Source organism: Barbus barbus, assembly GCF_936440315.1.
Source record: "Barbus barbus genome assembly, chromosome: 27".
In the NCBI taxonomy this organism is placed as follows: domain Eukaryota; kingdom Metazoa; phylum Chordata; class Actinopteri; order Cypriniformes; family Cyprinidae; genus Barbus; species Barbus barbus.
Window position 1 is genome coordinate 20,337,107 of NC_136755.1, and position 25,597 is coordinate 20,362,703.

The window sequence follows — 25,597 nt, forward strand, 5'->3', positions numbered from 1 at the left end:
AGAATGACAATGGTCAGTCTTTTTATTGCCTTGTTGTAACGGTCTTGTTGACATAGAGACAAAAATACATTTGGCAGAGAGGGCATGACATTATGGGTCAGAATTTGAAAGGCATTAAAGAAAGAAGAAACAAGAAAAAGATCAACAGGACTATTTGTTCATTTCTTTAACGTACTGAAGATAAGACACAGACACAACGTGCAGCCCAACGTTGTACAACAGACAAAAACGGTGAATGAAATCTTACAAAACACACTATAAATAAAACCAACTTAACACATCGATATGGACTTTTGCATAAAAGAGATTTAATGCAACTCGTTTGGATATGAAGAGAAGCATATAAAAACAGTTGGGAGATCAGGGTCTATGTAAACAGTTTTATGGTTCATGTTTTTAGGATCTAGAGTGTTCTACAGGAGCCCTTGGCCTGCTACACTCTGTCAGGTTAGTCCTTCATTTGAGTATAAATCAAAACATCACAGTAGGTTCAGGTACTGAAAAATTTAAAAGGAGAAACACATGTAAAGATAACTACAATAATAAATTAAAAATGGCCTCATTTGCCAAGACCAGTTTCAGTTTTCCTCGTTTTCTTTTCTTCCAACTCCAAAGATGTAACAAATAGAAAGATATTCTTTAAAAACATACAAATACTAAAATAAATAAGTACTTTTCCCTTTCAGTTTGAGTAGAAAACCTTGCATTGTGTGCACAATAGTGAGGGCTAACGGTGCTTTCGTGGCAGATCAAGTAAAGAACACATTTGGTTGGTCAATCCAAACGTGTGACTTCACTGCCCCGCATCAATCACCTCGCATACCAATCATACACACACACACACACACACACACACTCACACTCAAACACTCTTGTATGGTGATCTTCTAAAGATGCCCTTAGTATACCCAGCTCACTGGAACCCACTGTGGTTCAGTACAGAGTTGGTCCACAGCCGACTGTAATTTCTCAAACGCACCGTCTAGGTTGTCATTGACAATGATGAGGTCAAAGTAGTGTCTGTAAGCCCGCAGGATGCGAGCGCTTTCATCCACGGTCTTCTTCAGGTCCACATCCTGTGATAGAGACAACAGAACTATTACTTGAATCAAGAGAGAACTTGTGTTGTCAGATGAACCAGACATTCATTGAAACATAATTATTAAGTCACTGTGTAAAACAACCACTATAACTGACAGACTGAATATATATTGTCACTTTTTACAAATATTTAATTCCCCCCTCTGCTTTTTGTGGAATAATGATTACATTTATAAAAGTTCATTTTACAGACAGATTGAGGGAATTAATTAAGAGTTTAAGACCAAATGGAGCTCTCTGTCAGACTGTTGCTTCAGCAGTGGACGGGACTAATGCACAAATAATGCAGAAGTATTCACCTGTCACTGTCTGCATTTTGATGTTAACAACCGACATAAATGCTTAAGTAGGCAGGTACTGGTAGCACATCTCACCAAGCAGGAAATGCTTGCAGGATGTGATACCATCATGTGTAGCATATTTTCCAATGCTGGACTAACCAATAAACTTAAAACGGTGCAAATATAGTGTGGGTAGGTCATATTTTCAGGACACCAGCCTTGGGAAAGTTGAACAAGACTCACTGTGAGCTGTTTGGTGGTGAGTCCAGCATCAACCACAGCTTTGTGCATAGCCTTCAGTGTGTCGAACTCTGGCGCTGCGATGAACACGACATATGGCATGAACTCTGCGGTTTTTAACACCTTCAGAGCCTGAAGACAGATGATGTAAAAGTGAAAACAGATAACATTTAGAATGCAAAGATAAAACAGCCATATCAAGGAGTTTGATAACATATTATATGGTTTATGATGTTAAGTATCTGATATCTCATGCATGTATTAAAGGTGCACAAACATAAGCCTTCCTAAACAGTTGAAATGAGAGTTCTCTACTTCCCACACTGAGTACCTGCGTCTTTATATGGTGGTTGTCTGGTGCGCAACATAAGGTGAAGCTCACTGGAAAAAGTTTGTGGTCTGTTTGTCTAAAGGTTGTGTTTGTTTTCATGTGACCTCCACCGAGGGACCACCATTCTGTAGGCCAACAAAATACTGTCTACGTCTCGTGAGTGAGAAACATTTGAGTAGAAATAGAGAAAGTGGAAAGTACTGTTCCTAATAGAATAAATGTTATGATTATAGAAAGATTATAGTGCTTTTAATAAAAAGCGCTCAATTCCTGAAAAATATATTCACCTTTTAACTATTTATTTTAAATATTTAATATATAATAATTAGATTAAATAGAATTATATGTTAGAATAAGTCTAAAGTCTCTTATTTTCACCAAAGTTGCATTTATTTGATCAAAAATACCTTTTTTTTCAGAATTCGTTGGTGAATAGAAGGTTAAAAAAAGAGCAGCAATTATTTGAAATATAATTTTTTTGTAACATTATAAATGTCTTTACTGTACTGTCAATTGATCAATTTAATGCATCCTTGCTGAATACAAGTATTCATTTCTTCCTTGGGGGAAGTCGTGGCCTAATGGTTAGAGAGTCTGACTCGTAACCTAAAGGCTGGGAGTTCGAGTCTCAGGTCTGGCAGGAATTGTAGGCGGGGGGAGTGAATGTACAGCGCTCTCTACACCTTCAATACCACAACTGAGGTGCCCTTGAGCAAGGCACCGAATCCCCAACTGCCACAGTATAAATGGCTGCCCACTGCACCGGGTGTGTGTTCACGGTGTGTGTGCACTTATGGGTTAATGGGATGGGTTAATTGCAGAGCACAAATTCCGAGTATGGGTAACCATTCTTGGCCACATGTCACGTTCACTTCCTAACCTCAAATTTTGAATGGTAGTGCATATAATCTGTCATTCGAATTAGCCTAAATTACATAATATAATATCTGTGGTCCTCTCAGAGACACTCACCTGGGGATTGACGTCCAGGATACATGTGCGGCCGGTGTTCACCACCTCATGGATGGAGTCAATTTTAGTACCATAGAGGTTACCATCGTACTCTCCATGTTCCAGGTACCGGCCTGCCTTGATATCCATCTCCATCTCTAGACGTGTTACAAATCTGTATGACTGACCATCTTGCTCGTCGTTGCGAGGCCGCCGAGACGTGTCTGAAATATTGAGACAGAAGAAAATAAATGGGTAAACCTATGGGAAAGAACAAAGCATTGCTTCGCTTTTTTGTGTTTTATTTTATTGTTTTATTATATTTTCAAGGTAAGAGTATTCATCAGGTACTTACGTGGTACAGTGGTACCAAAGCGAGTGGGATGTAGCACAACTAGTCTGTTTTTCAGGCTACGACGCCCCACTCCTTGCGCTCCAATCAGGATGAGGGTTTTCCTCTGAAACGGTGGCATACGTGCTACTTCCTCATAGATCTGAAGCTCATGCCGATCGAACTCTGCAGGATGACCATGCAGGAGAGGAGACACAATGGATTTATCAATATTAGGATAAAGATGCATATGTGTGTCAGTTCAACAAATTTCAGGTGTTATTTTTTATTTCAGTTGTTGTATATTAACTCCTAGAAATGTAATCAGATCAACACCAAATTTGGTCGGTGTAATCTAAAGCTCTATGTGATGTTAAATTGCAAAGATCTTGAGCTTTCGTTGAAGGGCGTGTCTGTGGTGAAGTTTTGATGTTTCACCATGAAACAGTCTGAAAACTTAGGACCATGTGATATTTCAGTTTTTCTTTTTTAATAAATCTGCAAAAATGTCAACAATTCTGTGTTTTTCTGTCAATATGGGGTGCTGTGTGTACATTAATGAGGGAAAAAATTAACAAATGATTTTAGCAAATGGCTGCAATATAACAAAGAGTGAAAAATTTAAGGGGGTCTGAATACTTTCCGTGCCCACTGTATATAACTGGTCAAAAAGTTGGGAATAATTATTATTATTATTGTTTTTTTGTTTTTTTATCAAGTCTTTAATTTAACCGGTTATTTATATATACACACACACAGTATCTCACAGAAGTGAGTACACCCCTCACATTTTTGTAAATATTTATCTACTATTTGAGCTACAGGAAAGCTTCTGTGAGATACTGTGTAATATATATATATATATATATATATATATATATATATATATATATATATATATATATATATAGCAACATCTAGCTACTGAGGTGCCTTAGGGCTCAGTTCTTGGACCACTTCTCTTTTCTGTCTACATGGCATCACTAAGCTCTGTCATTCAGAAACATGGCTTTTCGTATGCTGATGACACTCAACTCTACCTCTCATTCCATCCTGATGAACCGACGATAGCCGCTCGAATCTCAGCATGTCTAACAGACATTTCTTGCTGGATGAAGGACCGTCACCTTAAACTCAACCTAGCTAAGACAGAACTGCTTGTAGTTTCAGCAAACCCATCACTTCATTACAATTTCACCTTCCAGTTAGGCTCATCAACCATAACTCCTTCAAAAACAGCCAGAGACCTTGGAGTTGTGATTGATGATAAGCTGAATTTCTCAGACCACATTGCTAAAACTGCCCGGTCCTGCAGATTTGCTTTATACAATATTAGCAAGATCAGGCCCTTTCTCTCAGAACATGCAACACAACTCCTTGTTCAGGCTCTTGTTCTGTCCAGACTTGACTATTGCAATGCTCTCTTGGCAGGTCTTCCAGCCAATTCCATCAAACCTCTACAATTAATCCAAAATGCCGCTGCAAGATTAATCTTTAATGATGTGATGGATCTGCCATATTCATTAGCAAAATCACATCAATAAAAAAAAAAAATGTCCATAGCCACAACCAGGGGTCAGAGTGAAATGGTGATGGTCTTTAATGACTCTTGCTTACACAAGGGAAAAGTGACTTCAGACATCCTTTTGATGACAAAAAAATATGGTGAAAATCAAATGTTCAGCAAAATACCGTCCCTTCCACATGGATACAGTTGGAGTAGAAAGAGTCACCTTACATTGCTCTAGCCTCTCAAACTCACAGAGGACTAACTACAGCACAACTTTCCCAGAACAAGAAGTATCACCCACCTCCCCAGAACAAGACATACACTGAATTTAAAGAAGGTGACCAGCACCATTTAAGAAGAAAAAGGGGAGTAACAAAAATTACAAATACACACAGACATGAACCACAAATATCCAGGAATTAACATAATACATTCGACTAAAGTTAGAGCCATGGATAACTTTAGTTAATGTAAATAGCATTGTGCTAGGCAATAAAATCACCTTAATCAAGACATCACATTTTCCAATGTTCCTTCCAACTAAGCATAGTTGGTACATTCCAACTTCCTCCAGAATCCAATAAAACAGTTCAACTTCCTGTTTGAACCCCTTTGTTAGGAGTCTGGCTTGGGTACACATGACACAGCAGGTATATTTTTTTTATCTAAATCCTATTGCTACTCTGTATCTTAATCAGAAGTTATTTATTAAATTTTAGTCACCTTTCAAGTCAAAAGAATGTTAACTGGTTTTAACATTTTAGCCTTAAGCCAAATAACCAAGCCCGTGCACTGACTCAGTAAAAATGACAAATAAAGATAACATGCTAAACCAATGTAACTATGTGCTTGTTTTTATGAATCCGTGCAAAGATAGTCTATAGAAGATATGTGTGGCCCAATACATGGCCATCACAAATGAGCCGAAAAGAACGCACGTCACACTTCTGTTCATCAATTTGCACTGGCTACCAATAGCTGCTCGCATAAAATTCAAGGCATTAATGTTTGCCTACAAAACCACCTCTGGCGCTGTACCGCTTTACCTAAATTCAGTACTTCAGACCTATGTGACCTCTTGAAGCTTGTGTTCTGCAAGTGAACGACGCATTATTGTGCCATCCCAAAGAGGCACAAAATCACTTTCACAGACTTTTTCATTAACTGTTCCCACCTTGTGGAATGCCCTGCCCAACTCTATCCGAGCAGCTGAATCCTTAGCCATTTTCAAGAAAACACATCTCTTCCATCTTTATTTGACCCTCTAACACTCTCTATTTTAATTCTATTTGATCTATCGGTCTTATTTTTATTAAAAAAAAACAAAAATAAAAACCCACACACACTTGACCCTCTATCAATTGCATATTTATTCTCTAACTGCTAGCTTTTCTTGAAAAACTAACACTAGCTTTCTTTTTTGTATTCTATCTACTTATTTCTTTAAAAAACAAAAAAAAACAAAACAAAAAAAAACCTTGCTACATGAACTGTGTTAGGCTATCCGAGACTTGTCATAGCACTTGCATGTTGTTGCTCTATTGTTGGATTTGTTTGCTTCTATTGTCCACATTTGTAAGTCGCTTTGAATAAAAGCATCTGCTAAATGACTAAATGTAAATGTAAATAATAAGAACCATTATTAATCAATTATTTAAAAAATGTTTTGTATTTATTTTAATTAAGTCTTTTTCTGATTACAATTTTGTAAAAAAAAAAAAAAAATTAAAAAAATACAACAAACCAAGTATTTGGTATATCTGCTAACCTGCATTTTTGGCAGTGAGGTACATCATTTTTTTCTTCTTTTTACCAGTTATTGTTCCACATAGGATTCCTAAAAAAAGAAAGAAAAGGAGAAGACGAGTGAAAGAGATATATTACGTAATGTAATACTGTATTTGTACATTAGTTTTTTCTGTAGGCTTGTGGCACTATAATAAATGGACAAAATTGTATCTCATACAAAAGTGTACCATAGTTTTCACTTGTTAATACTGTGAAAGCATAATACATTAATACAGTATGTCCTTGAAACAGCTTTAGAAGTTTCAGAATATCACCTGCTCCATCCAGGTCTCTAGGAACAAATGCTTTCCTCTTTTCCTCCAGAAACTGACTGGGAATCAGCCCAGTACCTCCTTCCGTTAAATGGCATGCCTGTCAAAACAATATGGTCAGTGACATACAGTAATCGACCAATACACATGAGTGAGAACAGTTAAGAAAAACCACAGTATTCACACCTGCCACCAGTTTGGGTCTTCTCGGTTGACAATCTGCAGGATATCTCCCCTTTTGAAAGTAAGCCCCGCCTCTCTGCATGGAATTAGATTGTCATTGGCTGGATTGTAGTCAAAATGTGGCTGCACATAAACCTGAGAGAAATAAAACAGGTGGGATCCAAAAAAGCACTCAGCATAATGATTACAGCCAATAATACATCTCCAATTATTTATCAATCAGCAAATGACTGACAAAATGTCACTATTTGTCTCAGGAAAGTTTGAACTCGGGCTGTTCACATTCCAGCGGGTATACAGAGTTACAATTTCATTCACATTCAAGCACTGTGGTGTCATTCATATGTACTCATATGTACACTTTTTTAACATTACTTGAAAGAAAAGATAAAGAAAACCTAACGTAAACTTTACACACATAACTTTGTATTAGATCAAACGTCATGATCTGACAAGTGTAGGGACTAAATATTTGTCCATGGCAGATCTCCAGGTTCACCACAGATTGAGGAGGAGGGGATGATATAATATTTACATAAATGTATTTAAATAAGAAGCCTTATTTTGAGCCCTAGTGTCACTGACTTTGAGAAATTGAATCACAATAACAAAATGATTTATGTCATTAGCAGAATCCCTTTCTAAAAGCTTCTTGAGAAGCCATAAATACGTTATGTACACAGAGGGAGATGTGAGACATAGAGAAAATACCAGGAGCCATGTAATAAGATTGAATTGTGCATGTGTGCGTGTCTTGCCCCAGATAGCATGTGGAGTGTTATTAATAGGGCTCTCAGGGATCTTTTTTACTACAAAGAATCATGGGATTTCAAAAATGGCCAAATGCAACCCCAAGGATGGATGTTGAACGTATGTTTCGTAATGCACAAATACTGCTGGATTTGAACTACATGAATGAATATGAATATGATTATGCATATTTAGTGTCTAAACGTCTGAGTAGTAGTGTATATGTACCTGTGGTGGCGCTGCAGCATCTCTGTAGCTGGGCAGTATTTTCAGTGTTATTCCTCCACTACATTCTTTGAGCATCTCCTGGAGTTCAGTGGGATTATTGCCAACGTCCTTCCCATTCACCTCCTTTATGATGTCACCCACATGCAGCAGCCCCTGTCTGTCAATCAGCCCTCCGTGGAGTATGCGAGCGATTACCAGGTCACCCCTGTCCATTCGGAAGGTCACACCCTAGGTGAAACCACAGCATGAGTAAATGACACGCATACAGGTACGTGTGTGAACTGGATATTGACTTCAATTATGACTGGTTGAGAGATCAAAACATGTGGTCAGATATAAATGTATATATTTGCAAACACACACCAGAGGTTCTCCTGCTTTCTTGCGGATGCCAATCATCCTGACTGCATCAGCCTGCATAAGAGCGTTGTTTACCGCCGCATCATTGGTCACTTCAGGAGGGGGCGGGGCTTCATAGCACTTAGAGGCCACCATGTCATGGGCTTCCAGAAGAGACTGAAATAAAGAGAGAAAATGAGAACAAAATACTGCAGAAAATATACTGAGAAAAAAATAGAAGGTACAAGATGAGAAGGTAGAGATGAGACAAAAAGTGAGGGATCAAGATGATATGACACAAGATCAGAATAGAAGGTGCTAAGAAATGAGCCGAGAAGAGAAGTTATGAGATGAGACAACAACATTAAAATAGATGAACATAAGATATAAAATGAGATGAGATTAAATGAGACGGTACATGTTAAGACAAGAAGAGAATGCAAGAGAAGAGATGAGAAGGTACAAGATTAGATGAGAGATGAGACAAGAAGGTACAAGATGAGATGGTATGAGAAAAGATGAGACAAAAGAAGATACAAGGTGAGACAAGAAGAGAAGGTATGAGATGAGACGAGAGGAGAAAGTACTAGATGAGAAGAGAAAGTAAGAGATTAGTTGAGAACGAAAGGGGAGCAAAAGGTACACGATGAAATGAGACAAGAAGAGAAAGAGCAAGATGAGAAAAGAGGGTATGAGATGAGACAAGAAGAGAAGGTGTGAAATTAAATGAGATGAGATGAGAAGGTACGAGATGAAATGAGAAGTTTGTATAAAATGACATGAGACGAGACAAGTAGGGAACATATGAGATTAAATGAGATGAGAAGAAAAGGTATGAGATGAGACGAGTTGACACAGGAAGGTACAAGAAAATACTGCACCTGAAAATGGGGCTCCTGCAGGATTTTGGAGAGCTCTGCTGCGCTGTCATCGCGTACGCTCAGTCCGCTGATGTCACCCAAAATCTCAGTCACAAGATCCACGTTATTCTCCTGCACTGCTTCCAACTTCACATCCTCCAAACGCTCATGAGCCTGATTACAAACATCTCAATCAATCCATGAATTGATATTTCTGACCGTGTCTAGCTGCTCCTCTGTCAATTTTACACAAATCGGCATGACACCGTTTCATTGAACAAGTCTCCATGACTTTGTGATTGTGTCGATAATAAGAGTATGCTGTTCAAACACAAGTTTAATATCCAATAAATTATTCACATCATTCAGGCTTAATCGGTCACAAATTACATTTGTTTTTAGATTAACCTCATCAGCAATGCAAATCAGCTAGAGTAAGGTCCAGGCAGCTGGGTGCGCTATACCTTGGCCAGCGAGCGGACGATAGGACTCTCCATGATGCCTTTGAGGAAGATGAGGTCAATGTCTTTAGCCCCGGTGGTGGAGGGCAACTCGCCCAGGTTATCCAACACCTGCTGCATAGCTGCACGCATACAGAGAGAGTGGTTATGACATGACACACACCTGCAACATGCCGAGTATTACACACCAGGGTCAGAGGACAGGGCAAAAGATTCACCTGCAGGATTAAACAAACTTCACATCACAATAACAGATGGCTGAAATATAACACCCCTCCACGGTACTATCATCTGCTTATCGTACGCGTTCAGATATTCTTTTGTCTTCTGTGTTCATTTGATCCACTCATTTCCTGAGTGCAAACCAGTAGAGTGTGTGAAACACATAGTATTCAGTTGTATGTGTGTAAATAGAAAGAGATGCCAAGTATATGGACTAACATCATATATTATTATAATCAGCAAAGATATAAAAGTCATAAAGAAAAATAAAAAATATATACACTACAGGTCAAAAGATTGGGATTGTTAAGATTTTGATACAGTGAAAACAGTAGTATTTTGAAATATAATTACAATTTAAAATAACTATTGTCTGTTTTAATATATCATTTAATTTATTTCATTTTCAATTTTCAGAGTCACACGACTTAAAAAACAACAACAAAAAAAACACTAATATCAATATATTAGTGTTATATTAATTTCTCCTTAATATTTTTGTGGAATCTGTGATACAGTAGGTAATTTTGAATCACTGTATAAGAGACTTCTTTCAAAAACATTAAAAATTAATAATTATTCCAATCTTTTGACCACTAGTGTATATTTTTAATTACATGGATTATAACATGATAAACATACATTTAATTTAATAGTACATTTATTAAATTTTTTAATTAAATGAATGTTTTTGAAAAATATTATGTATTATATATTAAATGTAATATATATATTAAATTGATGACAATACCACTCTTTGTCATTGACAAATCTCCCTCCACACATACAACCATTTTGCGAGGCCAATTGCTCAGTGAGTCACGTGACCACACAGGTCATAGCCTACAGTAGTGTAATCCATCTGTGACAGTAGAGCAGAACAGAGCGTGATTGTGTGCTTACAAACTTACTCTCCATAATCACAGGAAACAGTAGGTGAGACCAACAGATCAATATTTAACATCAGTTCAGTGGTTCAGTTCCACTCACTTAATTCAGGTCAGACTGTGTTGCAGTCCATAAACAACCATCAGCAAGCTCTGACATTGTGCCACTGTTTATTTTCTATTGCAAATATGTCACAGAGAGATGCACCCTGGAGCCTCCCTTATTTGGCTGAACAGAGTACATAATGGATGAACTGACAGAGTAATAAACAATTGAGCAAATAAAACACAAATGAAGTTACACACACATTCAAAAATGAGAGCATGTAATTGATGTTAACATACAGTATGTGTGCGCACACACCTTTTAATCAAAACGTCCTCTCATATCGGTCACATTCTGTGAGCTGTGTTTTCATTTGGTTTATTTAAAAAAAACCTAATTAGAGACATATGCCTAACTGTTCTGTTTGACAGTTAAATTACAGTTTTGGCATGTACTGGTATTACAATCCCAAAGATTTAATTACACAAATTATTTACTGTAAATTCCATGCAAACAGTCAGCGCTAAATGTCACAAGAAGAACTTTCCAAGTAACAGGCAATGTGACTGGCCTCAAAATATAAGTTCTCAAAATATATTCTTGGTGATGAAAAAAATGCAGCTAAAACTTTTAAATTTGATTTCAGTTATATATATCAGAATAAGAATCAGAATCAGCTTTATTGCCAGGTATGTTTGCACATACGAGGAATATATCTCCATTGTATATATGAATATATAACAGATTAAAAATTCATATTTCTAAGAAGTAAGATTCTCAGACTGTAGCCCATGAAGGACTGGCTGATAAAAAAAACATATGAAAAAATAACTGACTATAATTAATAATATTAAAAAAATTACTGATTTACGTTAATTAACTAGCAATTTAGTTATTCAGTAAAAAGGGGGGAAAAAACATTGGTCCATCAAATACTGGAACATTAAATGTGCAGGTAACTAATTTTAGGTAGCAGTAGTTTCCCTTGGATTGAGTGTTTGTTTGTCTGTGATTTTTAATTGTTAAAGTGTTCCACCACCTAAAAAATATCTGATCACTATTAGACAACAAATGAATGTTCTTGTGTTGATTGAATCATGTGTGTAATTTATGCATAACATTTTTCTCAAGTTCTGCAAGAGATCCTCTCTCACGCTTAAACTCTGCATGGATTTCCATTAATACAATATATTAAAACATAAATGGAACAAATATGCAACACGTCTGTCAAACCATTATTACAAGCGATGTTCCCTACTCTGGTCTGCACACTTTGGCACAACCTGGCAACCTACTCATCCTCTTTTTTTTTGTTTGGTTAAAGTATTTCACACCCCTCCTCTAAGAGCCATGAAATGCCATTCATATTTGAACATATAATTACAGTGGATATGAAAAACAAAAAAAATCTCTAACCTCCAGAAGTGTCTGCGCTTTCAACAAGTTCAGACACCCCCTCCCCAGTTTCTCCAATGCCCCCGGCATCCGAGTCAGAACCTGCTCCGTTTGAGAACGTTTCGCCCACAGTGAGAATCATTCCTGCTGTCAAATCTGACCTCTGCTCTACTGAACCGTAAGAAAAATGCTGACTTGCTAATGAAAGCAAAGAAACCGATAGAATAAAAACCTAGACAGAAACAACTCTCTACTCTAACTCTATAAAAACGTGGTAGGAGGTAGAAGAGTGAAAAAAGAAAGACATAAAAAGAGGACGAGAGACATCTAGACAAAGAAAGGAGAGAGAGTATTCCAGATGCTGGCCAAACATAGATGTGGAGACACACATACAGAGATCCTCTTACTAGCGCTTCACTTGAAAACACACATACAGCCCTCCCTCTAAACATCTAATCACACAATGCCCTCCTGCTGCTTCAGACTCCACCCCCTCACATCAGAGACAGCCCATCGCCCAGTTAAGCCCCCCACTGGATCTTACATAAGTGTCCTTATATAAGCTCTCAAACCAGGGGACTGAGGGGCCAACCTGAGATTCACCCACCCTCATTCAACATGTCTCCCGCTGATTTTTCTGCAAGTCTCACTCTCTTTGTCCCAGTCCTGCTCATAATACTGCAAGTCCATGCAGTCGTGTCTGGGCTTTCACAGTGAAAAATTCTTCAACACAAGACCATATGATCTGTATATGAAGGATGTTCATATTATAGGGGCAGTCGTGGCCTAATGGATAGAGAGTCGGACTTGTAACCCAAAGGTCGTGGGTTCGAGTCTCAGGTCCGGCAGGGATTGTAGGTGGGGGGAGTCAACACTCTCTCCACTCTCAATACCACGACTGAGGTGAGCCCCTTGAGCAAGGCACCGAACCCCCAACTGCTCCCCGGGCGCCGCAGCATTGGCTGCCCACTGCGTGTACACTTGGATGGGTTAAATGCAGAGCACAAATTCCGAGTATGGGTCACCATACTTGGCCACACACCACTTCCCCTTTCCCTTTACTGTCATGTTTTGAGCAGGCCACAGTTATTCTGCCAACAGTCAAAAGCTTTGAATGCATGTATCGATTGTATAATGTTTAATGCCTGGACTGAATTAGCTGGTAGGCTGCGGTGTTCTAATGCTTATAATGCTAGCTGGGGGTCAAATGCATCAGCTTGCTGGATGTATTAACAGCAGCTCACATAGTTTTACTCTGAAAGCAATGCCACATAATTTTCAGTTCACTTAGTCTCATTTCATGACCATCATAGTGAACCAAGAATTCCAACAATCTGATTATTTAAGCAATAACCACCTAATTTTGGACATATATCATGCATATTTTAGGAACGAGTCAACTTGGTTTCTTTGAACATAACCACTGGCACTATAAAACTTTAAATATTTAAATATTTAGCGACTATATCTGAAATGTATAAAAATGCACTACTGTAAAAGTTTGGTGTCTTTCAAATTTGATACTGTTTTTGAAATAAATCTCTTATGCACACCTACGCTTCATTTATTTGTTTAAATATTACAGAAAAAAAACAGCAACATACCTTGCTAAAATAACTAAATTATAATGGATGAATAAATAATATTTATTTATAACAAACATGAACAAATATGAATTTCTTTAAAAAATACATAAATAAACCTTACTTACCCCAAACTTTTGAATGGCAATGTACATATTTCTACATTTCTGATAAAGAAATTTATATATATATATATATATATATATATATATATATATATATATATATATATATATATATATATATATATATATATATATATATATATATATATATATATATATATATATATATATATATATATATATATATATATATATATATATATGTAAGCTTTGACAATACATTTTGTAATAGTAAGAGAAGAAATTGTTGAATAAGTTTGTTTTTGTTTTCTTTGTGCACAAAAACTATTCTCATAGCTTCATAAAGTTATGGTTAAACCACTGATGTCACATGGACTATTTTAACGATGTCCTTACTACCTTTCTGGGCCTTGAACGTAGTAGTTATATTTCTGTCTATGGAGGGTCTCGGATTTCATCAAAAATATCTTAACTTGTGTTCCGATGATGAGCAAAAGGTCTTCCAGGTTTGGAATGACATGAGGGTGAGTAAATAATGAGAATTTTTTTTATTTTTGGGTGAAATAAATCTGGACATTCAGTCCTTAAATTATGAAAAACTAAAATTAATAAAACGTAAAATGTTTTTCAAACAATTATAATTGAAAAGTAAGAAATAATAACAAAAACAAATTAGCAAAACATTAATAACAATAATAATAAAGCAACATTTTTATGTGGGGGGGGGGGGGGCAATGTTTATAGTAAAATTACAATAATGTATGAAAAATATTGTTTGATCGTGTTTGATGATGTTAGAATGTATATATAACTATATTCAACATATATAGCATAGCATGGCCAAACTGCCAATTTGGAAAAAGACATTCAGAAGTCATACCTCATCCAAATGGCTGGTCTAAAAAAAAACGTTTCTCTGTTTAATACGGATACAGTAGCCTGCCTAGTCTGATCTGAGGTCAGTTTGTAGAGGCCTCCAGCAATGATAGTCACTCTCTTGCACAGCTGTGCCGTAAGAGGATACGATCTGTCCCTAATCCAGCGCCCCTCCCCCACATCTCCCTTTCTTCCTCCCCCGCTAACAGCATGCCTTCAGTAAATCTGAGTCGGATTTTAATCTCAATACAACCGTGGTGGTGGATTAGAGAATCCATTATGTGCTTGTTGGAGCAAGGCTGAAAAGGCACGTCTGAGCATCAGGTGTGTAAATGACTCATCGAAGAGGCGAGAAAAAAGAGGTGATGAATAATGCCTGAGGGGCGAGATACTTCCAGTAAAGGTCCATATGTTTACAGCACATGTGCTTTAAATGATGCATTTAGGAGGAAAGTGCAGTGCGTTTAGAAGCTGAATTTAGCTGCCATATTAACCTTTAGCATTAGCCAGCTAAACAAATAGCGATTTTGTTTAATTTATGACTCATTTCCAAATATAAATATTAGAAAATGATTCCAAAGAAGTAAATCAGGAGACACTGAGTTAACAAATTACCTCTGACAGCCCATGAACATGCAAATCATCATCGGCTTTCAATCTGCAGTCGCAGAAAAAAACCCATTATCTTTGTAAGGTATTAGCTTGCAGGCTAACTCCAAGCTAATCATATAGAGCCTTTGCAATTCTGAATTACTAATATAGCAGAATGTACCTTTAGCAGCATTTTTTTTCTAAAATGTCCCATAGACTTAATTAAAAGGAACCAACAAAATGAAACCCAAAGGATTTCCCAACAACTGTAAGTATGTTTAGTTAACATTAACATAGCATTAATATTAATTATATTTTAGTAAGCTTATGTGTGGAGAGAGACTATGAGGACTTATCTGACCAACAAATAATGGAGTTACAATACATTGTAAACCTTCCCAAATAAGCAGTGATATTTATGATTATTATAGTTAAATAAAATTAAACCTAAAACCATAAAAAAAATCAATTTGTGTTACTTGAAATTAAAATACATAATTAAAAAATAAATAAATATGCATTTTGTTTCAAGTAGTTGGCAATGAAACTGAAATACTAAACTAAAACAAAAATGATAATAAAAAAATACAATTAATAAAAACTATAGCAGTATCTCGATACTAAAATAAAACCACTGATATTACAATTTGACCCTTTTAAATGTCAGTCATTTTCATGTCGGCAACTTCTAATGAAAATACTATCAATTATTATGCACAATATTCAATAATTAAAAAAAAGAAACTTGAATATGCTGAGAAATGAAACTGTTTTACATTACATTAAATCTTATTAATCTCTATCATTTTATGTGTGCTTACATCTCTCAGATACCTAACTATTTATATAGGTGACCTGATTTACTAATAACATGCTATTTTACAGCAGTTTAACAACTCGCTTGCAAACATGGAAAGTTGCAGGCCAGATAAGTGCACTCAATCTCTCTCCTGCTCACTTCACCATCTCTACCTGTGATCATGGCTGCCGATCAATGAGATTCCAGCTGTGAAGACAATGTCACACTCACTAATACAGTTCATATCCTTTCAAGTAACACTGGATCGATGAACACACACATGCTCCTTTGATCACAATTACACACAACTCACTTGTGGCGGATGCCGTTCCCACTCCCTCCCAGATCTGTAACAAACTTCTCATCCACTGCTCCAGCCAAGTGCCGAATCTATAGAGAGAGAAGGACCATTTAACACTGCTCGAGCAAACGCACACACTTACACACAGTTCTCCTCTTGGGCCAGGATGGAGACTGTCACAGCCCTGATCCTGACACAGCGGGTCATTGTGTGAACTGTCATTTGAGGTCAGGAGGCAGTTGGCTGGTTTGTTGTGTTAAGCAAAATCCACACCATGTCATCTCTTCATGTCACCAACGTAAAAATATAATTCTTTATGAAAGCAATACATGATGATTTATTAGCATTTTATTTGCCATCTGACAATGATGTGACATTTATATTGCTTGAATATGGCACACATAACTTATGCATTCTTGAATTACAGTCAACATTTGAAGTGGATCAAAAAAGTTCATCAAAGTTGTCCTAAAACAAGAATGCATTTTGGTTTTAGGACAACTTTAATGAAAGGTTTTGATCCACTTCAAATGTTGACTAGAGTAATATGACAGGTGTAAACAACCATGAAATATATTTCTTAAAAGGAATAGTTCAACCAAAAATGAAAATTTGCTCAAAATGTACTCCAAGATGTAGGCATATAAGTTTGTTGTCTGAATCAGGAGAGGAATATGCATAGATTGAGCACCATTTACAAGTAAAAACAGTCCAAAACAGTAGATTTTGATGAGAGAGGACAACAGAGGATGGTCTTATTATGGATTATACACCTATATTTTGGCCAGAAGTGACTATTTGAGGTTAAAATGCTTTTAATGATAAATCTTCCCTTCACAAGATGTTAATTGATGGACTGGAGTCTTGTTGATTACTTGTGGATTATTATTATGTCTTTATCAGCTGTTTGGACTCACATTCTGACGGCACCCATTCGCTGCTAAGGATCCATTGGTGAACAAGTCGTCATGCTAAAATATCTCCAAATCTGTTCAGATGAAGAAATAAGCTCATCTACATCTTGCATAGACTCAGGATGAGTACATTTTCTGCTAATTTAAATTTTTGGGTGAACTTTAACAGTCTCTTTACAGGAAAGATGAGTTGGACAAATGGGACGTCCAGACAAGTCAGAAGACAAAGAGCATTCATAGGCATTTTAATTTCAAATTAAAAAGCTGGCGAGTGTGCTATGCATATTACATGACAGATAAAAATAGGTGCCCAACATACATGTTGAAAAAAGATGGATTCTCGAGGGACTGTGTAATTCTGCAAGCTTCAGTAAATCTCTGTGCCATTACTGAAACTTCCTTTACATGAACATTTTACTATAAAAAGGCCAAAGTTATGCAAGCTTTTAAAGAAATAACATATCCTGGAAATATTCTGAGCATTAAAAAAAACAGACAATCATAAAACGCGTAACAAAAGATTTGATCATTTCAGAGTTTTCTAAAATAACAAAGATATGCATTCAATGACATTCTATTACAAATGTCTCTCTAGTCTCTCTAGTCTCATAAAAGAGTGGCTGGTAACCTATATTTGCCAACAGCCTGTCCTTCCCACAGCCTGTGCTACTGCAGCTGACATCTCAAGAAATGCTTAATAATTAGTGAACTTGATGGAGCGCGCGCACACACACTCATCTCTCAACAAAGGGTACGGCACATCCCCCTGCAAACCCCCCTCGCATGAAAATGTAGGTCAGTTTGCATGATGAAGTGCCCTGCAAATAAGAGGATTACGCTGATTGTGCCAAGTGTTACAGCAAAGCAAATAATGAAAAGCAACAACAACAATTCTCATCATGTTAAGTATAAGATCATTCTATTAAAAAGGAACAATATCTATCATTTTAATTTGTGTTATTTATGCTTCATGTTTTTAGAAAATTTTTCTATCGGGTTGAGGGCAAAGTTTAAGTAAAAAAAATATAATGTATAACTGAACAGCATACCAAGTAAAGAATTGTGAGGGAGACAAAAACTCACTAGAGATGTGTTGAAGAGTTATGAAAATGTTAATAATGAAGCAAATGTCAGATGTTTTGATTGCACTTGCTGGCAGATTTGATACTACACTACCAGTCAAAAGTTTTAGAAGATTTTTTAAATGTTTTTTTAAAGAAGTCTCTTCTGCTTATCAAGCCTGCATTTATTTGATCCAAAGTACATGAAAAACAGTAACATTTTGAAATATTTTATATTTAAATATATTTCAATGTAATTTATTCCTGTGATTGCAAAGCTGAATTTTTAGTATCATTACTCCAGTCGTATGATCCTTCAGAAATCCTTCTAATATTCTGATTTGCTGCTCAAAATAATTTATTTTTATTATTGTATATTTTTTCAGGTTTCTTTGATGAATAGAAAGTTCAGAAGAACAGCATTTATCTGAAATGGAAATCTTTTGTAACATTATAAATGTCTTTATCATCACTTTTAATTCATTTAAAGCATCCTTGCTAAAGAAAAGTATTAATTTCTATTATTTCTGTCCCCCCTAAAAACAATTATACTGACTCCAAGCTTTTAGTGTATAATGTTACAAAAGCTTTTTATTTCAGATACATGCTGTTCTTATGAACTTTCAGAATAGAATTCTTTAAAAACATTAAAAATCTTACTTTTCAAATACTTTTGACAGAGTATGTCTGTGATTTTTCATTTTTAGATAAAACCTGTAAAAAAGGTACTTATTTTTATTTGTAGGAGTTAATTTATAAAATTATACATTTAGAACATAGCCTTCAAATGACATTAATTGTGCAACATTGATCAACACTGAGGCTTTGAAATAATTTATGTAGCAAAAATAAAATGCCAAAAAAGACTAAATTCTACTATGAGCAATAAACACAATTAATTGACAAGACAAAATAAGTTAAATTAACTGTTAAGAAGTAACCCATTTCATTAGGTAAAATGTATGAATTCGTCTAAGACATTGTATGTTAAGGGTGGAAATAATGAATAAAAAAATGTGGAGGGGTGAAAATAATTGCTTTAAAGTTTCCTGACATCGACAGGTAATTGAAGCCACGCCCATTTGACACCCCAAGTCCTCTGTGTAATGACGTAGAGGGATTCCCCGGTTACTTCTCAGGAAGTTTTTACTAAGGCAGATATGTTCAGGGTTCGAGAGGGAGTAGGACCTTGCGCAATTATGAATTAAACGAGTTATCAGACAGAAATAGTTAGCCATTTTTTCACAGTAGAACGGTTTTCAGTTGACAGCCTTTAAAACAAACACAACTGAGGCCAACAGAAGCTTAAATGCGCAAGGACACCCAACATGTCCTCTTTCTACAGAAAACAAAAGAAAAGGAGACAATCGCAGCTGTGTTCGATTAAGATGAAGTTGCATGACATAGTAGCCTACCATGTTTTCATTCCCACGGGACATTTGTTTCGAGCTCCGCTCCATCAAAACTGCAGCGCGGGACGTTCAGTCAATAAATGATAGCAGCCGATGAGCAAACACAGATCAATATCGGCAGAACGAGGCACACAAAGTATATTCTGGCAAAAGATCATCTATAATATGTATTAACAAACTATATTTCTTGCACGTTTTCACACACGCGGCCATTTTTGTTATTTATTCAAAGCGCAAAGCAGATAACCTGTTTCACCTGAACCATAACTGGACAGATGAGGACAGACACTAAAGTCACTGTTCCCCATCAGTGACCGACCCTGGTACTTTCCAAACACAACATGCACAATTCACGCAAGCTAAAAATGGACAGCAGGGGGCTGGACTTCCGAAGGCAAAGTCATTTCTACCCAAAAGTGGCTTTCCCCCGCACACATAATGTTACTTTTAAATGAAAAATAGCTTGCTCCGATTCGCACTTTGCAAATCATATGATCTATGCACTCACCTATGTTGTTCCGAGTCCTCGCCAGTCGTCCCGGTCAGATATTCAAAGCTTTCAGTATTCGTGGGTCCCGTGGCTAACTATTCGGACACACACAATGCCAATCAAACGCCAAGCCCCGCCTTTTACGGGACGTCTGTGTGAATGGACCAATCAGAACGCGCTCTGAGTTTACGCCTCGCCCTCTTGTGGCAGATTATGCTAGTGGTTGTATTGACTAATGCCTTTGACTGTAAAAAAAAAAAAAAAAGATGTGAGAGAAGGCTGGGCAATGTGTGGGTGTTTTATATAGTGAATAAGAATGAATGAAGTTTAGCGTTTTTTTACTTTTGTGTATAAGCACGTTAGAATGACTTTTATATTATAATTATTCATATTATCCAAAGACTAAAACAGACTTTACAGGATAAACTATAAGAATCAGGGCGATTGTATTGCCATACAATTTGCATTGTATTTAACAGGCAAATTGTAAGGCCTGACTATAAAGCTCTCTTTATATCTCTACCGTTTATATTATAATATGTAGCTAGTTTGACAGAATCATGTAAACTGCGTATTATTAGCAAGATTGTAAAAGGCACAGCTCTAAAAAAAAATGAACAAAAGGCAGATACTGGATGCTCGAACACACACAAGAGGTCGCACTTTATACAAAATGGCTTTTTTGCTGTTTGGTCTAGTCTAGTATGTTATTGAATGCCTCGTGTTGGTGAGGATGATTTCTGGTGCAGGTGAAATCACTAAGATTAGTGAAGATATGAACACTTCTGGAATCAGTAAACGCATCAGTAGTACAGGGATAACAAACCTCTAATGTACTGTTCCTCCTTTTTGGATCAGTATTAGCAAATCATATAGGCCTATACGAACAGTTAGATCAATGTTTTATTCTAACCAGCAATGTGTCGCTTGCAGTCCAAAGTCTGTAGCAATCCATATTCCATAACAAATTGACCTTAAAATCACCTATATTGCTAATAGATATTTATAACATAACATTGTCAATACTAGACAAGGGACAATGACAAATAGGCCTACTATAGCTATGTGAAGTGACATACTGAAGTGAAGTGACATTCACTTCAGTATGTCACATGCCCAGAATAGAGCAACATACTAGTTCTACTATTTGTGTAGTATATATTATGCATATATGGCAATTTTGACCTTTTATGCAATATGCAGCTAAAGATAGCAGAACATCAATCACAATTAAGCATGCAACAAAATTAGGTTATTAAACAACAGCATTCTGCTGTTTAAATATTTGCTGTGCACTGTTTCAATTACTAATTTTAAAAATCATAAGCAATATGCAATGTATTTTGCATAGTATGCAGCAAGTAACAATAGTATTCCATTTGTTTGTGCATCGTCACTGTAAAAACCAAAGCACCACCGTAAAATCTGCGCTCATTCTCTATTTTTGTCTGCTTGAGAGAGTGAAGAAAAAATAGCATTTCTGAAGCAAAATAGTGAGCTATAGGTTACTCCTAATGTTTTAACAGTGCATTGTGGGAGTTTAAACAATTCAGTACTTGATTTTAATGGACAAGCCTGAAACCCCCGGCATGCTTAATATTGAGTATTGAGTTTAAGGAAGATGATTGAGATATCTGAATATGCCCTGTAGTATGCAAAAATTAGTACATCAACTGTCAGAATATCCAGTATTCATAAAACAGCAACATGGCTGATGTTGGACAGTATGGTCATTTGGAGATGGCGACATGGTAGACGTAGTGTTCCTGGAGATTTAATGTCTTGCAAGGTTCAGCTCCAACCCTGATCAAGACCCAGCTCACTACAATCTTCAGGAGCTCTTGATAATTACAGACAGGTGTGTTGGAGAAGGCTGAAACTGAACCCTGCAGGCAGGTAGATCTCCAGGAACACCCCTGATGTAGTGTGTCAATATTCTGCTACATACATGCTGAGATACACCGACAGGATGTACTTTCAGAAGAAACTAAAATGTATGAACTGTGTGCACAATTAACATGACAGAAAACAGGAAATCAAAACTGTAATACATGAGACAAAACATAAATGACATGAAATGAAAGACCCAGGAGACATACGTGACAAGCAGAGTCTGACAAAACTGTAGATAATAAAACATTGAAGAAGATAATAAAACATTGAAGCTATAAAAAGCTAAAATTTGCATATGTGGATCAACGCTTACATTTTTAATGCTTCGAACGTCACATTTTCGTCACTTTCATTATAATGCAAATTATTTTTACGTAATTATTTTATTCATCTTTCTAATATTCAAAATCTGTAAATTTTGGCTAAGACCTTTTCTGATTTATATGTTCTATGCAAGTATGTATATATATATATATATATATATATATATATATATATATATATTCAATTTAATGGTCTCATGCATTCTTAATTTAATATTTTTCTTATAATAGAATTTGTGTTCAAAACGATTTGACCTTCTTTCAATGTCTTCAATGATTAGCAACAATTAATTCTAAACAAATTGAAAATCATATGACCAATAGGCCATTTGTTGCAGACCTTCAAACAACTTCACAACGACTTTAAATTACGTATATACGCATCAGAACAATAGAGACTTGTTTAAGTAAGGGCTGTTTTTAAAGCATACTATTACTTTTTGAGTTTTATTTTCTTGACGAAACTGCCAGGAAACATTGCTTTAAGCTCTGGTTATATTCTTGCACTTGACTGACATGTTTTATTGAGAGAAGAAAACAGGAAACAAAGAAAACTCTTTCAAATATAGTGGACTTTATTAGCATGGTTATACTGTACAGTCAGTAATGTTCTCCTTTGATATTGAGGATTACAATGGACACGACACATACACACAGTAAGTCTCTGTACAATCGTCTTGTTGAACGGCTGACTGAACTTCTTTCAAGTCTAGAGAGAGCACACGTCAACAAGACCATATTTATATGTTAAAGCATTTCACATAGACGTGTACTTGTACAGACATAATGATTTGATGTGTTATTTGAATGTTCTGCAGTATTTTCACTATCCTGACGATGGCTGTGGTACTTTGCAGCAAGTTGCTGATCTTGATGATGCAGAAGCTTTCAATTTTATGAGATCTGGTTGCCATAAATAGTTAACTGACACATGGACATAACTGGATTAACACAGTTGCTGGGATCACCACACCAAATGGTCCTCATATCTGTGAATAAACATCCATAAATTCTTATTATTAAACACAAATTAACAGTATTCATAAGTCACAATTTCATTGTTCATGAATGGTGAGTGGAACACTATGATTGCTTATATTATTGCCATAAAAGAATCAATTATGAGCTACCTAAAGTCCATTTATAAATCTTACCTTGTCTGGGGGCGGGACTCTGTTTCACCAATCAGAAGGTCTGAAATTAAGGTGTCAGCACTGGACCTTTTGCCATACCTGACAAACAGAACAAAGAAGCAAAAATCACACCAGTGTAAGAATTATACAGTACTTATAAGTGGAGTCAACTTTTGCAAAATAATTTTGAAAAAGAAAATTTTCCAAATTTAAAAAATCCAAATTTTAGATTTCACTTGTTTCTCACAACTCACAACAAGACGAATACACTTTTCAATTTCCAGCTCACTTGTAATCTATGTTCTCCCCTTTCTCTAGTCCGAAGTCTAAAAAATATTTTAGTTAACCTATTCGGAAGAATTTGAGCATTTCTGGTTGATATTGCTCGCTGTCAAAAGACCTGTAAAGAAACAAGACCATATTTCGTCTCGTCAATAATTAAAGAAGGACATTCAGCAATGAATTTTTGTAATCGGAAAACCACATCCCGCTGTTTTAACTCAACAAAGAATCACATTTAATGCGCCGCTGTTAATTAGAGAGTCAGCGGGGTTTTATCTGTGGATTAATACGGTGCTTTTCAAAAGAAAGAACTATCGAACTAAACTTCAAAAGAAGCTACTTCAATATAGAGAGGGAGCGTTTTAGTGTTTTAAAGTAAACCACTAAATCTGCAGAAATGCAGATTAACTTTAGTCGATAATAAAATGAAAGTAAAGGGTGTTTAGGATTTTAAGAACAGAGAAAAACAGACACGAGAGACAGAAACAACTTGAATTTGTGAATATTTCTGTTTTGATGAGTAAATTATATACAATGAGCTCACCTCTGCCGTGTTATGAGGTTGATGTAGTGTCTTAATGCAGAATAATACTTGGCGAGCTCCTCCGTAGGTGCGTCCTCTCCAGGGTTGTCAGGTTTTGATGGATACCCTTCCGTTAGAGTTCCCAAGCAGGCAAACAAGAGGAAGGCGTATGCTGCCCAGCCGATCCACATTTTCATGTTTGGATGCATCTGAGAGAAAACAAAGCAAATGTAAACTCATAGCCCTATTAAAACACGTCCGAAAGACGTTTGTGCTGGATTGTGATATGCGTAAAATTAGAAATGATAAGATTTCTGTCATCATAAAACTTTACGTTTTATGCATCTCATAATGCTAACAGAGACATTTAACAATGACACCTGCACATTTATTACCTTCTGAAAAGAATAAAACTTTAAATAAAATAAAGCTTTAAAAGTTTTAAAATGTGAAAGTCCAATAAAATGGTATACTTACACTCCCTTGAATGAGGTCTTGATTGCACTTCTTGCTCGGGGGTGTTGACTTCTCCGATTTTCTGCACTCTGAGTCGTGCGTCTCCTGGTTTTATACCTGTACAGCTCGTGCCTTAAAGAGCAGAGCCCACGCGCAATTGCGCGCGACTCTTTTGATGCGCGCGAACCCGCGTCACGGATTAAATCTTCTGTCATCAGTCCTTTAAAAACGCGCTTGTTTGGTCCTCCTCATTCGAATGTGTGGGAGGTTATATAGGGACGCTATTTTGCATTAAACAAGAGGAACTAAGAGGCATGATCTGAGAATGTCAATTTTGTCCACCTGTTCCACCTTTTAAACTTCTTAGGTTGTTCTGATGTTCTTTATTAAAAATATCATACTATCAATCTGCTGATCATGATAAGCAAAGTTTAATTTACCAGATTGCTTAATGAACTCTTATCATTTATCCCAAAAAGTAAGAAAAAAGAAGAGACAGTTTATGATTGTCATGATTTTCATTTGTCTCAGATGTTTCTCCTAAAATTCCTTAGGAGGAAAATAGACATGAAAGAGACAACTGTCAACATACAATATAAAGTTAGAAAATTAATGTGGATAGCTTAACTTATAAAATATAAAAAAAAAACAGATTTCTGAGTGCAGACTTCTATTTTTAATGTTAGTTTGAGACATTG

General features: G+C 36.2%; 2 protein-coding genes across 4 annotated transcripts; both read right to left on the reverse strand.

The window, feature by feature from the left end:
- Positions 1–4: 4 nt before the first annotated feature.
- On the reverse strand, positions 5–20,424 carry pals2b (protein associated with LIN7 2, MAGUK p55 family member b). 3 transcript variants are annotated; one of them, XM_079380766.1, is made up of 13 exons: positions 20,308–20,424; positions 16,425–16,501; positions 9,630–9,748; positions 9,187–9,339; positions 8,330–8,482; positions 7,967–8,194; positions 6,992–7,123; positions 6,809–6,905; positions 6,514–6,582; positions 3,260–3,421; positions 2,926–3,128; positions 1,626–1,754; positions 5–1,076 (listed from the first exon to the last, which is right to left on the reverse strand). In XM_079380766.1, the coding sequence occupies exons 2-13, from the start codon at positions 16,474–16,476 to the stop codon at positions 900–902; spliced, it is 1,674 nt and encodes a 557-aa protein (XP_079236892.1). In that variant the 5' UTR covers positions 16,477–16,501; positions 20,308–20,424; the 3' UTR covers positions 5–899. The 3 variants fall into 3 exon arrangements, with proteins under 3 accessions (XP_079236892.1, XP_079236893.1, XP_079236891.1); XM_079380767.1 differs by lacking the exon at positions 16,425–16,501; XM_079380765.1 differs by lacking the exons at positions 16,425–16,501; positions 20,308–20,424 and adding an exon at positions 12,198–12,641.
- Positions 20,425–23,065: 2,641 nt separating this feature from the next.
- Positions 23,066–24,979, reverse strand: LOC306846772 (pro-neuropeptide Y-like). The gene is made up of 4 exons (XM_079380374.1): positions 24,921–24,979; positions 24,465–24,652; positions 23,660–23,737; positions 23,066–23,494 (listed from the first exon to the last, which is right to left on the reverse strand). Exons 2-4 carry the CDS (start codon positions 24,650–24,652, stop codon positions 23,470–23,472), a joined length of 291 nt encoding a protein of 96 aa, XP_079236500.1. The 5' UTR covers positions 24,921–24,979; the 3' UTR covers positions 23,066–23,469.
- Between the last annotated feature and the right edge of the window lie 618 nt (positions 24,980–25,597).